This window comes from Nannospalax galili, unplaced genomic scaffold (genome assembly GCF_000622305.1).
Source record: "Nannospalax galili isolate Female #2095 unplaced genomic scaffold, S.galili_v1.0 scaffold788, whole genome shotgun sequence".
NCBI classification, from domain to species: domain Eukaryota; kingdom Metazoa; phylum Chordata; class Mammalia; order Rodentia; family Spalacidae; genus Nannospalax; species Nannospalax galili.
The window spans coordinates 1,748,493-1,761,799 of NW_008359996.1; the positions used below are offsets into that span (position 1 = coordinate 1,748,493).

General features: G+C 49.1%; 1 protein-coding gene across 3 annotated transcripts in view; it reads left to right on the forward strand.

Moving 5' to 3' along the window:
- The window catches only part of Mvp (major vault protein), a 28,801-nt gene extending 17,942 nt beyond the window's left edge, over positions 1–10,859 (forward strand). For 2 of the 3 annotated variants that reach the window (XM_008823869.2, XM_008823867.2), the window contains 9 exons: positions 462–698; positions 4,373–4,654; positions 5,428–5,672; positions 5,743–5,940; positions 7,717–8,103; positions 8,696–8,812; positions 9,421–9,547; positions 10,029–10,217; positions 10,593–10,859. In XM_008823869.2, the coding sequence (XP_008822091.1) occupies positions 462–698; positions 4,373–4,654; positions 5,428–5,672; positions 5,743–5,940; positions 7,717–8,103; positions 8,696–8,812; positions 9,421–9,547; positions 10,029–10,217; positions 10,593–10,790 (1,980 nt within the window). In that variant the 3' untranslated portion in view covers positions 10,791–10,859. Of the gene's footprint in view, positions 1–461; positions 699–4,372; positions 4,655–5,427; positions 5,673–5,742; positions 5,941–7,716; positions 8,104–8,695; positions 8,813–9,420; positions 9,548–10,028; positions 10,218–10,592 lie in introns of those variants that run through there. The other variant, XM_029559058.1, reaches the window with a different exon arrangement.
- The last annotated feature ends 2,448 nt before the right edge of the window (positions 10,860–13,307 follow it).

Here is a 13,307-nt window from a genome sequence, read left to right on the forward strand (position 1 = left end):
CAGGACAGCTGGGGCTACAGGGAGACCCTGTCTCAAAAAGACCAAAAAAAAAAAAAAAAAAAAAAACCAGATAAGATTGTTTAAGAATCCTGGAACATCTGAAAGGGTTAAAAAATCTTCCAGGGGTCTGGAGAGATGGTTCAGCAGTTAAGAGCACTGGCTGCTCTTGCAGAGGACTTGAATTCGGGTTCGGTTCCTAGCACCCACATGGTGGCTAACCATCTGTAACTCCAGTTCCAAGGGATCCGACTTGCTTTTCTGGCCTCCATGGACATTGCACAACATATATGTAGGTACACTTACTTATATTACAAGCAAAACATTCATTCAAATAAAATAAATAAAAAATAAAACTTTAAGTCCTCCAAGGTTGGTAGACATTGTTACAGAATAGTCAGTGGCCATTGGGATGGGGGCATTGGAGAGAGGCCTCCCCAAACACCCAGTGTCTCCTCCTGTAGACCGCCCTGCACCTCCGGGCTCGGCAGAACTTCCAGGACTTGCGAGGAGTGACCCACCACACGGGGGAAGAATGGCTGGTGACAGTGCGGGACACAGCAGCCCACGTACCAGATGTACATGAAGAAGTGCTAGGAGTGGTACCCATTACCACTCTGGGCCCACGACACTACTGTGTCATCCTTGACCCAATGGGACCAGATGGCAAGAACCAACTGGGACAAAAGCGTGTTGTCAAGGTGAGCTATTTTCCTCCCCAGAGTCTGTGAGGATCAACACCCTTGAGTGGCAGCAGGCCCTCGGACCCGCTCCCTTCCCTTCACTCCTTCCACACAACACACACATTTTAGAAACACCTTCAGTGCCTTTGCACACACGGGTGTATATTCCTGGCACATTGCCTGCTGCTGCTTCTGGGAAAGCATCCCTTCTGTCTATGCCTGGACACCCTGAGACTCACTCCTTTGTGTTCTACATCTTACATAAAACAAATATCATGGCCTTCTCATCCCCTGCCCTCCCATGAGAGCTACATGTAGAAATACCAGGGATCAGCAAGTTGCCTCTGCCAGCGTGGGGACTAGATAGTTTAGGTTTGTGTGAAATGAGGCTTCTGCTGAACTTATTCAACTCAGCTATTGTCATCAGCCCAGCAGAGACAACGTGGAAGCAGGCCACTGTGTTCCTGGGATATTTTACTTACAAAATAGGAGGCATAAACTAGGTGTGGCAGTGCACATCTAATCCCAGCACTAGGGAGCTTGGGGAAGGGGGTTTGTGGTGGCACACGCCTGTAATTCCAGTGCTCTGGAGGCACAGATGGGGATCTAAGTTTGAGGCAGGCCTGGTCTACATAGCAAGTTCCAGGCAAGCCAGGATGATCACTGTGAGACCCTGTCTTAAAAAAAAAAAAAAAAAAAAAGCACGGCTTTAAGCCCAGCACTCCGGAGGCAGAGGCAGGCAGGTCTCTGTGAGTTCAAGGCTAGCCTGGTCTACATAGTGAGTTCCAGACCAGCTGGGGCTACAGGGAGACCCTGTCTCAAAAAGTCAAAAAAAGAAAGAAAGAAAGATGAACTCAAACTGAGGGACATCTGGGGATACAAACTTGACTCAATAGGCCTTCACATATATGACAGAATGCAGGAAATCTGGCAGGGGTTGTGGGGGGGGGAGTGCAGATAGGGGAGGGGGTCCAAATGTAATTAAGATGTATTGTATGAAATGTACAAAAAAATTCAATAAAAAATAGTTGGGGGGAGGCAGGGAAAGTTAAAGCAAAACAGCCCAAAGATGGATTTGAAAAAAACAAGTGGCATATCCATATAATGGAATATCATTCAGCTATTAAAAGAAATGAAGTACTTCTATATACTATGACAGACAAGACTGAAAACGTCAGCTGAGAGAAAGAAGCCAGACACACAAGGCCACATACTGTCTAATTTCATTTGTTTGAAAGGTCCAGAATACGTAAATCCAGAGGCTCAGGACGAATACTGCTGGTTGGTGGATAGGTAGGGATCGATGGTAGCTGCTATGAGGCACAGATTTGTTTCCAAAGTGATAAAAATATTCTAGATTGACGTAGTCATGATGGTTGGGTGAGTCTGAGTCTACTAAAACAACTATATTATATACTCTCAGCAGGTAAAATTTGTGAATTGTATCTCAATGAAAACACAGTCAGGAGCTGAGGAAATAGTTCAGTTGGTAAAAGAGCTTTCTGGGCAAGCAGGAAGACCTGCGTTCAATCCCCAGAACCCATATGAAGAAGCTGCGTGTGGGTGGTGGTGAGTCCTTGTTATCCCAGTGCTAGGGGGCAGAGCCACTAGGATCTCTGATGCTTACTGCCCAGCCAGTGATCGTTGAGCCTTAGGTCCTAGTGAACCCCAGGTCCTAAAGATTTTTGACTCTGTCTCAAAAAACAAGGTAGAGCTGGCAAGATGGCTCAGGGAGTAAAGGCACTTGCCGCCAAGTCTCATGACCTGAGGTTTTTTATGTTTTTGTTTTTGTTTTTTGCCTTTTTGAGACAGAGTCTCCCTGTAGCCCCAGCTGGCCTAGAACTCACTGTGTAGACCAGGTTGGCCTTGAACTCACAGAGATCCGCCTGTCTCTGTCTCCCAAGTGCTGGGATTAAAGGAGTATGCAACCATACCCTGTATGACCTGAGTTTAATCCATGGGATCCATGTGGTAGAAGGAGAAAATTGACTGCTGCAAGTTATGCAAGTTACCCCTGACCTCTACACATGTGCACGCATGTACATACACACACACTCACACACACACACAAAAATAAAAATAAAAAATGAAATTAAGAAAAACGTGGATGGCTTCCAAAGAATGACATCGAAGGTTGACCTCTGGTCTTCACATACATGTACATTCACATGCACACGTACCTGTGTACACACACATGTACCTGCATAACATATACACATACACAAACATAGCACTCTTTAGCCACAAAATATTTGAGAGGGTCAGGTGTGATGGAACATGCCTTTAATCCTAGTGTTTGGGAGACAGAGGCAGGAGGATGTCTATGAGTTCCAGGTCTACATAGCAAGTTCCAGGACAACTAAGGCCCTTTCTCAAAAATAATTTTTTTGAGGAAAAAAAATTGCATCTGTACTGAACATGTGTAGATTTTTTATCATTTTTTCCTGATACAACATTTACATAGTATTATATGTTACCAGTAATGTGTGGATGGTTTAAAGCCCACAGGAGGATGTGTAGGCCATATGCAGATACTGCACCATTTCCATAAGAGACTTAAGCATCCATAGATTTTGAGTTTTGTGATAGATAGGGTTCTAGAACCCATTATCCATAGATACAGAGAGATGTCTGTATTTATATTTAAAATGTAAACTGAGCTAGATGTGGCACACACTTGTAATCCCAGCACTCAGGAGGCAGGACAACTGTGAATTTGAGGCCAACCTGTGCTATATAGCAAGATCTTGTCTTAAAAAAAAGTAAGCTTTGCTGGGTGTGGTGGCGCATGCCTTTAGTCTCAGCACTCAGGAGGCAGAGGCAGGCAGATCTCTGTGGTTCAAGACCAAAAAAAAAAGAAAAAAGTAAGCCAAGTATGTACTGGCTACTCAAGAGGCTGAGGCAGGAGTGAGTATTAATTTGAGCCCAGGAATTCAAAGCTAACCTGGGCAACATGCCAAGATCCCATCTGGAAAAAAAAAAAAATAATAATATATGCCACAGGCCAAATTTGGCCTAAAGACCAGAGTTTGCCAACCCTCAAATTATACCATCTCAATTAAAGCCTGGGAGAAATGAAGAGAAATGGGTTAAATGTATTTGATGTGACTGTTTTGTTTTGGGCTTGTTTGTTTTGTTTTCAACTTTTGTAGCAAGGCTCTCAGTTTGTTACCCAGGCTGGCTTTGAACTCAGGATGATCCTGCCTTAGCCTCCTGAGTGCTGAGATCACAAGCATGTGCACTGAACCCAGCTTAGGCTGTTTGTTTGTTTTGCTTTGTTGAGACAGGATCTCCCTGTAGCCCCACCTGGCCTGGAATTTACTGCACACACAGAGATCCCCTGCCTTTGCCTTCCTGAGTACTGGGATTAAAGACTGAGGGCTACCATGCCTGGCTTAGGTTAATTCTAAACTGTTTTAGCCTGAGGATCCAACTCTTGACATTTAACAAAATCTTTTGGGGGTGTTTTTGACCAGACAACATTTGTCCATATAACACAGCAAGGTGCTACAGTTAGGTGCTTTGGGCTTCTGTCTTCAAGAAAAGCCTGTACAGCTTGGGGATGGAGAGATGCCATCAGAAGACTGGGTCCAAGGTCACATAGTAGGTGGCAAGCCAGAGGGTATATTGAGGCAGTGTGGCTCAGTTGTAGCCCTGAGTGGGAGCTCCTAACCTCCCCTTTTCTTCACTAGGGAGAGAAGTCATTTTTTCTCCAGCCAGGGGAGAGGCTGGAACGAGGTATCCAGGATGTGTATGTGCTGTCAGAGCAGCAGGGACTGCTGCTGAGGGCCCTGCAGCCCCTGGAGGAGGGGGAAGGAGAGGAGAAAGTCTCCCACCAGGCAGGAGACCGCTGGCTCATCCGTGGACCCCTGGAGTATGTGCCATCTGCCAAGGTGGAGGTAGTGGAGGAACGCCAGGCCATCCCTCTGGACCAAAATGAGGGCATCTATGTGCAAGATGTCAAAACTGGAAAGGTATCAGCCAAGGGGTGGGCAACATTAGCAGGGGCTTCCTTTGGGGGAGAGGTGTTAAAGGGGAGCGGTGGGGGTAGTGGTAGAGGAAGGACCCCAACAGCATTCATAGCAGCTGTGCAGATGGCTGGCAGGTGTGAAGCCATCCATGGCACATCTGCCCTAGTGGTCTTAAATATCCAGCTGAGCGAATGAGCTAGGTTTTAGGACAGGGGTTCTGCCCTACTGCAGATGTGTTCCAGTGGAAGGGTCTCACTGGAGTGTGGTCCAGGAACAGTAAGAACCTCCTTCCCCTGCCCACATCCCAGTGGACTCTCCTTCCTGCTGCTTCACCTCAAACCTTGACCTGAGGCTTGACTGAGGACCACCTCTCCAACCTCTTTCCCTGAGAATGCAATACTGAAACAATCCAGGGTTCAAGGGGGCATTAATGTTTGCTAGGTACTTCCTCCAATTGCATCTGTTCCCATGCCACCCTTTCAGCTGCTCTGGCAAGGAAGATTCTAGAAATAATATCAATCACTTACTGTACATACACCAAGTGCTGTTCTTGGAACTAGACATGTGAAAAGCTCCTCATTCCTTAACCCCCATGTGGTCCTTCCCACCATGTCCAATACATAGATGAGGACTCTAAAACACGAGGGGTGAGGGTGCAAGAAAAGATGGGCAGCCATGTCTGGGCAGCCAGGCGTGAGCCCAGACTTCCTGCAGTCTCAGGGCTGCTCCGGGGTGACCCTCTTACCCTGGCTGGTAACACTGCCCCCCGCCCCAAGGTGCGGGCTGTGATCGGAAGTACCTACATGCTGACCCAGGATGAAGTCCTGTGGGAGAAGGAGCTGCCTCCTGGGGTGGAGGAGCTGCTCAACCTGGGCCACGACCCGCTGGCAGACAGAGGTCTGAAGGACCCAGCCAAGAGCCATCAGCCCTCGGCTCCCCGGAACAAGACCCGCCTGGTCAGTTACCGCGTGCCACACAATGCAGCGGTACAGGTGTACGACTACAGAGCGAAGAGAGCTCGGTGAGCCAGCGGAAGGTGCTGCGGGGGGTCAGGGGAAGCGCCCCGGAGTCTGACCTCTACCTCCCCACAGTGTGGTCTTCGGGCCCGAGCTAGTGTCGCTGGATCCAGAGGAGCAGTTCACAGTGTTGTCCCTTTCTGCTGGCCGGCCCAAGCGTCCCCACGCCCGTCGCGCACTCTGCCTGCTGCTGGGACCTGACTTCTTCACTGACGTCATCACCATCGAAACGGCTGACCATGCCAGGCTGCAGCTGCAGCTTGCCTACAACTGGTAAGACTGGGCAGGCAGCCCCAGGAGCAGAGGGAACCGGCCTAAGGCAGAGTGGGGGCCAGGACAGACCCGGAGCTGGGAGTTTAGCAAATCCAGGGAGGGTGTGGCCTTGCTCCTGGGACCAGGACTTCAGAATCAAGATACTATGCAGCTCCACCAGATGTGCTTACCACTGCAAGATTTTTTTTTTTTTTCGGTCTTTTTGAAGCAGGGTCTCCCTGTAGCCCCAGCTGTCCTGGAACTCACTATGTAGACCAGGCGGGCCTTGAACTCACCAGAGATCCGCCTGCCTCTGCCTCCCAAGTGCTGGGACTACAGGCTTGTGCCACCATGCCTGGCTCTACTGCAAGATTTTTTAAAGAATAATTGCTCATAAACAGTGGACCTGGGCAGTGTGAGCACGTGGCCAGCACCCATGCTCAGAGGCCCACTGCTGAGCCCTGTACCGTGAGTGATTTTTTGCTGTCTGGCAACCTGCACAAGAAGCATCGTGCTTACCTGATGGCTGAAAGGCAGTCATGAAATTTTTAAATGCTGGGGTGCTGGGCGTGAGGGAGTCATTTTTCTTTAGTGCCGACAAGTTATCCCATAACAAGTTGCCAGCACTCCAGGTAACCCCCCCATACCCTGCTCATGCAAGCAACCCTCATTAAATTCATCATAGAAATAGGAGGGGGATACCTGGTATGGTGGCACACACCCTGGTCCCAGCACTCCAGAGGCAGAGGCAGGAAGATCTCTGTGAGTTCAAGGCCAGCCTGGTCTACATAATGAGTTCCAGGACAGCTGGGGCTACAGGGAGACCCTGTCTCAGAAAGACCAAAAAAAAAATAGATAGATAGATAGATACATAGATACATAGATACATAGATAGATAGATAGAGTTAATGAAATTGTGAAATAATTTTGTTTTAAAGCCAGCAGGGGACCAGCAAGATGGCTCAGCTGGTAAAAAGCACTTGCTGTGCAAAGCCTGGCTACCTGAGTTTGATTTCCAGAGCCCACATAAAGGTAGAGGGAGAGAACTGACTCCACAAAGTTTTCCTTTGACCTCCACATGCACCACACCGTGGCACATGCCCCTCCCCACACTGTGCACACATATATACACAATAATAATAATAATAATTAATAATAATAATAATAAAATTTATAAGCCAGCAGGTGCCTGTAATTCCCAGAACACAGGAAGTAAAGGAAGGAGGATCAGGAATTCAGGGCCTGCCTCAGCTGAAAGAGAGTTCAAGGCCAGCCTGGGTCTCCTACATGAGACCCTATCTCAAACAAGCATATTTTAAAAAACTAAAACCCATATATGATTGCATTACTAGTGAGTATAAATGGCAGCTATTTGAATTACGTAAGTCACATGGAAGAATAAGGTTCCTCATCTCTTGGCTGAAAGCAGCAATACTCTGATGTAGACAGTGCATGCTTGGTGACAGCTAGCTAGGAGCATAGACTCTAGAGCCATGTTGCCTGGATTCAGAGTTTTGGCTTGCCATATGCTATGTGACCTTGAGCCAGTCACTTAACACCTCTCAACCTCTATTTCCTCTTCTGTAAACCGGGAAGGAAACTCATCTCCATCTTCTGGAATGGCTGAGAAGATTAAATGAAAACAAGTGTTAAGTTTCTTAGGAGTTTGCTGGGCACCAATTAGCATCTCCATTGTAGGAGGTGCTGCCCAGCCACAGAGGATAGGTGTTGAAGTCCTGCCTAGAGAAAGGATTGTGGGAAACTAGCTTCCCCATTCTGGGCCTCTTTTGCTCACAGGCACTTTGAGTTGAAGAACCGGAATGATCCTGAGGAGACAGCCAAGCTTTTCTCTGTGCCCGATTTTGTGGGTGATGCCTGCAAGGCCATTGCATCCCGTGTCCGGGGGGCTGTGGCCTCTGTTACCTTCGACGACTTCCATAAGAACTCAGCCCGTATCATTCGCACGGCTGTTTTTGGCTTTGAGATGTCCGAAGATACAGGCCCTGATGGCACACTCCTGCCCAGGCCCCGTAACCAGGCAACCTTTCCCCAAAATGGGCTGGTGGTCAGCAGTGTGGATGTACAGTCAGTGGAGCCTGTGGACCAGAGGACCCGGGATGCCCTCCAGCGCAGCGTCCAGCTGGCCATCGAGATCACCACCAACTCCCAGGAGGCAGCAGCCAAGTGAGTAGTGCAGGGGTGGGGATGGCATCTCAGCCAGTTCCTGAGCCCAAATGACATGGTGTCCCCAAATGGCTGGCCTGCTGCCATCCAGTATATAGCATGACCTATTCAAAGTGTGAGTCAGAGGGCATTCCTCCCAGCCTTCCCCTTTGCTGAGACTCTTTCTAGAGCTTTCCAGGTGTTCCAGAATCCAATATGGCCTCCCTGTCCTGCACCTTCCAATGGATAATCCTAGTGGACTTGCTTCAGCCCCACTGGTTCTCTTCATGTGCATAGTGCTCCCACCTTGGGCCTTTCACTTCACCTAGAACGCTTTCCAGGCAGGCTCCTCCCAAGTACCAAGGTCTCTCCCTTGGAGAGTCCTTCCCTTTCTCTTACAGCTGCTAGCTCTCAGGTGTTTGACCCTGAAATCACCCTGGCCTGTTTGCGTCCCACTAGAGAGCACCTCCAGTGAAAGCAGGGGCGTGAGGCATGCCTTCCTCAGGCCTGGAATACTCAAGGGTTGCTTGCAGCCTGCTCAGGAGGAGGACAGGGTCAGTCCAGGTGCTCTTTTCTCAGCTCTGGCCCTACACCTGTCCCTGCTCTCATCCAGGCATGAGGCTCAGCGACTAGAGCAAGAAGCCCGTGGCCGGCTTGAGAGGCAGAAGATCTTGGACCAGTCAGAAGCTGAAAAGGCTCGCAAGGAGCTCTTGGAGCTTGAGGCCATGAGGTGGGTCAAACACTGGAGATGAAGCCTGGCATGGTGGCACACACCTTTAATTCCAGCACTCCAGCACTTGGGAGATCTCTGTGAGATCAAGGCCAACCTGGTCTACATAGTGAGTTCCAGGTTGCTGGGGTTATAGGAAGATCCTGTCTCAAAAAACAAAGAACTGGGCATGGAAAGACTGGCCAGTCTGGGGGTCTGAAAATCTGCTGGATGGAGCAGGGAACAGGAAACAGACAGAGCATGTGGCATGGCCAAATCTAAGCCCCAGAATTGTGGCTCCGTGGTAGAGCACTTGCCTAGCATGCATAAGACCCTGGGCTCCATCCCCAACATTGCAAGAAAATAAAAAAATCATGACTCATCAAGATGGCTCAGTGGATAAAAGCGCTTGCCACCAAGCCTGATTACCTGAGTTCAGTCCCTGGGACACATGGCAGAAGGAGAAAGCTGACTTCTGCAATCGTCTTCTACCTCTACACTTGCACCATGGTGCCCCCCCATACAATACGTAGCTGTAATGAAAGTTTTTAAAAAATTTTAATTAAAACTAAGACTCAGATCCCTGGCGGGCTTTCCTCCTGGGCTTTACCCACCTCTGTCCCCTTCAGCATGGCTGTGGAGAGCACTGGGAATGCCAAGGCAGAGGCTGAGTCCCGCGCAGAGGCAGCACGGATCGAGGGAGAAGGCTCCGTGCTGCAGGCCAAGCTAAAGGCACAGGCATTGGCCATTGAGACAGTGAGTTGGGGGGCTGCTAGTGGAAGGGTATGGCTTTGGGGCCTGAAGGAGGCCTGTTCATTAAAGGCCATGAAATCAGATGGGACACCAAGTACCTGACAAAAAACACTGTTCAGACTCCTTATGGTTTGTAAAGTTCTCTGCCCTGTAGCAGTGTACTTGGTAGAGTACTTGGAAATGAGAATTTTTATGCCCGTTTCACAGATGAACACACAAGCATTGCCCCCTTTGTTGTGTGACCTTATTTCATGCTTGAAGTAAGTGTTACTTACATTTTACACCAAGACTTGGATTAAGGAGTTCCTTCCTATGAGTCACTAGCTAAATAGTTGGCCTACCTGAGATTTACATGCACCCTACTGACTAAAAGTTCGTAACTCAATCCCTTCTATCTCTTTTCCCTCAGGGTTGCTGGCCTGGGTGACTTTCTGGACAGTTCCCAGGCCACATGATCTAAAGCCAGCCTGGTTTCTCCTTCCAGGAGGCTGAGCTGGAGCGTGTAAAGAAAGTACGTGAGCTAGAACTGGTCTATGCCCAGGCCCAGCTGCAGCTGGAGGTAAGCAAGGCTCAGCAGCTAGCAGAGGTGGAGGCAAAGAAGTTCAAGCAGATGACAGAGGCTCTGGGCCCCAACACCATCAAGGACCTGGCTGTGGCTGGACCAGAGATGCAGGTGAGAGTTGAAGGGGGCAGGAGAGGGGATGTTTGTCTTGGAACCAGTCTTGGAACTAAGGAGGTGGAAGGCAAACACATTTGAGAAAATGTTGGAGGGTGGAAAGGGGGGAATGAACCCTCCTCATGCTGTCACTTGAGCAGTACTGTGCTGCACAAGCATTAGACATTGTGGTAGACTCTGCAGAGCTAGAGTTGCTACAGTAGACAGTCACGAGATGAGACATCAGTCAGTCAATGCTAGAAGGGCAACACAATGAAGTTGATGGTGGCCCTTAAAAATCAGTTTGGCTAAGGTTGCTCTGAAGGCTGGCTTCCTAGGAAGACAGCTGAACTAAGCTGCCAGCTTCTGACTCTGTCTTCCCACCTCCTGCAGGTGAAACTTCTTCAGTCACTGGGTCTCAAATCCACCCTGATCACAGATGGCTCCTCTCCTATCAACCTGTTCAGCACAGCCCTGGGATTGCTGGGGCTAGGGTCTGATGGTCAGTCACCAGCAAAAAAGTCTACTGGGGGGGTCAGCCCCAAGGAAGGTTTGTCTTTCCCAGCCCCTCCCACTCCACAATCTCTTTGAAGCAGTCACACTGTACCTTAGCTGAACCCTGCACTGACAATGAGTAAAATAAAATGACAATTTTAGGCATTTAATACGGTTGTTTCAAGCCTGGGTGACATGGGGGCCTAATGGTGAAGGGAGGATATCTTTCGAATCTTGATCTAGTTACCAGAAACTACTCTGGTCTCTAAGGAAACAGGCAGGGGTAAACTAAGCTGAAGTCACAATGGTAGGACTATGACCCAAAAGCCTTTTGCTGCTACCCAGAGGGCCATTATTTGGGAGAAGGATCCAGGCACACCAGTGGAGGCTCAAGGGGCATTAGCTCTTGGGTCAGGTAGACCTATTGGTGGCAGCCAACTTTTCTTTTTTTTCCTTTTTGAGACAGGGTCTCCCTGTAGCCCCAGCTGTTCTGGAATCACTATGTAGACCAGGCCTTGAACTCACAGAGATCCATCTGCCTCTGTCTCCCAAGTGCTGGGATTAAAGGCTTGCACTATCACGCCCGGCTGGCAGCCAGCTTTTTAAACCCCAGGGATGAGAAGATGGTGCCACATGTGGGGTCTGTCTGACCAGACCCTCTAGGACCACCCTGCGACAGCTCTCAACTGGTTCTTCCATAAATCCAGCCTGGCCATAAAGTTCAGGAGTCAGCCTCCAGCTAGGCAGAGCCTACCCAGCCTCCCATTGGAGACTCCCCTTTGGCACCACCTCCTGGAAGCACCAGCAGATGTGCCAGGCATGCACCAGCACCTGTGCACATGTTCCTTCCTAGATGAGGCTGTCAGACTGGGGAGGAAGGGGGACCCTGCCTAGGGGCAGCAGGATCTGGAGGTACTCTGAGCTTCTGGTCTGGGCTCTTTAGGAGCAAGGGATGTCCTTTTTTCACTCTGCCCTCCAATTCCATGGAAGGATATAGGCTCAGTTTGGGCACACCAGTGGAGGCTCAAGGGGCACTGGCTCTTAGACCAGATCTGTAGGTAGCAGGCCTGCCTGGTCTCCACTCCCGAGGCAAAGGCTCATTTCTTGTGTGGCTTAGAGAGCAGTTCAGGCTCTCCCATCTCTTCCCATCTGTGAAGATGCCAGTGATTCCCCACTAAGCAAGGTTGATTTTTTAAAAAATATTTTACTTATTATTTTGGGCCGGGCATGGTGGCACATGCCTTTAATCCCAGCACTCGGGAGGCAGAGGCAAGCAGATCTCTGTGAGTTCGAGGCCAGCCTGGTCTACATAGTGAGTTCCAGGACAGCTGAGGCTACAGGGAGACCCTGTCTCAAAAAGACCAAAAAAAAAAATTAATTAAAAAAATTTTGTTTATTATTTTTATTTTATGTGTATGAGTGTATTGCCTGCATGTATGTGAGCGCACCCACGTCCAGCAATGCTGCAGAGGTCAGAAGAGGGCTTCGGATTCTTCTGGAACTGGAGTTAAGGATGGTTTGTAGCTGCCATGTGGGTGCTGGGAATTGAACCCGGGTCCTCTGTAAGAGCAGTCAGTGCTCTTAACTGCTGAGCCGTCTCTCCAGCCCCTCAAGGTTGATATTTTGTAGTCACTCTTTTTTCCTCACTGGAGCCTCATCTCATGAACTTTGCTTTTCCCAAATGCTTTTGAGGTACATTTGTATGGCCAGTAGCTCCACTGAACCCAAGCGTAATGAGGCAGTGGCCAGAGGGAAGGGGTGCGCTGACCTCAGCACTGCACCGTGCAGTTTGTGAAAACTCCACTTGTCCATCTGCAATCTGTCCATTTAAATGACTCACTCAAAACCTCCTTTAACTCCCTCATCTTCCTCATCCTAGTGATGCTTAGTGGGTCAGCCCCACACAGTTTTGTTTTGTTTTTTAAAGATGGGGTCTCTGTGTAGCCTCTTGTGGGCCACCAAACCAGGCTCCCACCCACTTCTTTTAACCTAGTTCTAGGGATGGAACCTAGTTCTAGGGATGGAACCCAGGGCGTTCCTATCACTGAGTTATACGCCTAGCTTTTGGTTCTCTCTCTTCCTCTTCTTGTCTCCTTTCCTTTTCTTCTTTTTTTAAAGACTATTTTACAGAGCTGAAGAGATGGCTCAGTGGTTAAGAACACTGGTTGTTCTTGCAGAATACCTGGGTTCGAATCTCAGCACCCACATGGCAACTAACAACTGTCTGTAACTCCAGTTCCAGGGGATCTGATGGCCTCTTTTGTCCTCTGAGGGCATTGCGTGACACAGGTGCACTTACCTACATGCAGGCAATACACTCATACACATAAAATAAAAATAAACTTTAAAAAAAAGAATATTTTACTAAGCCAGGCATGGTGGCGCATGCCTTTAATCCCAGCACTCAGGAGGCAGAGGCAGGCAGATCTCTGAGAGTTCAAGGCCAGCCTGCTCTACATAATGAGCTCCAGGCCAGCTGAGGCTACAGGGAGATCCTGTCTCAAAAAGACTGTGCTGGATAGCTTTAGTGTCAACTTGACACACCTGGGTTGAGGGAGCCTCAATTGGGGAATTGCCTCTATTGGACTGGCCTGTGGCCATGTCTGAAGGGCA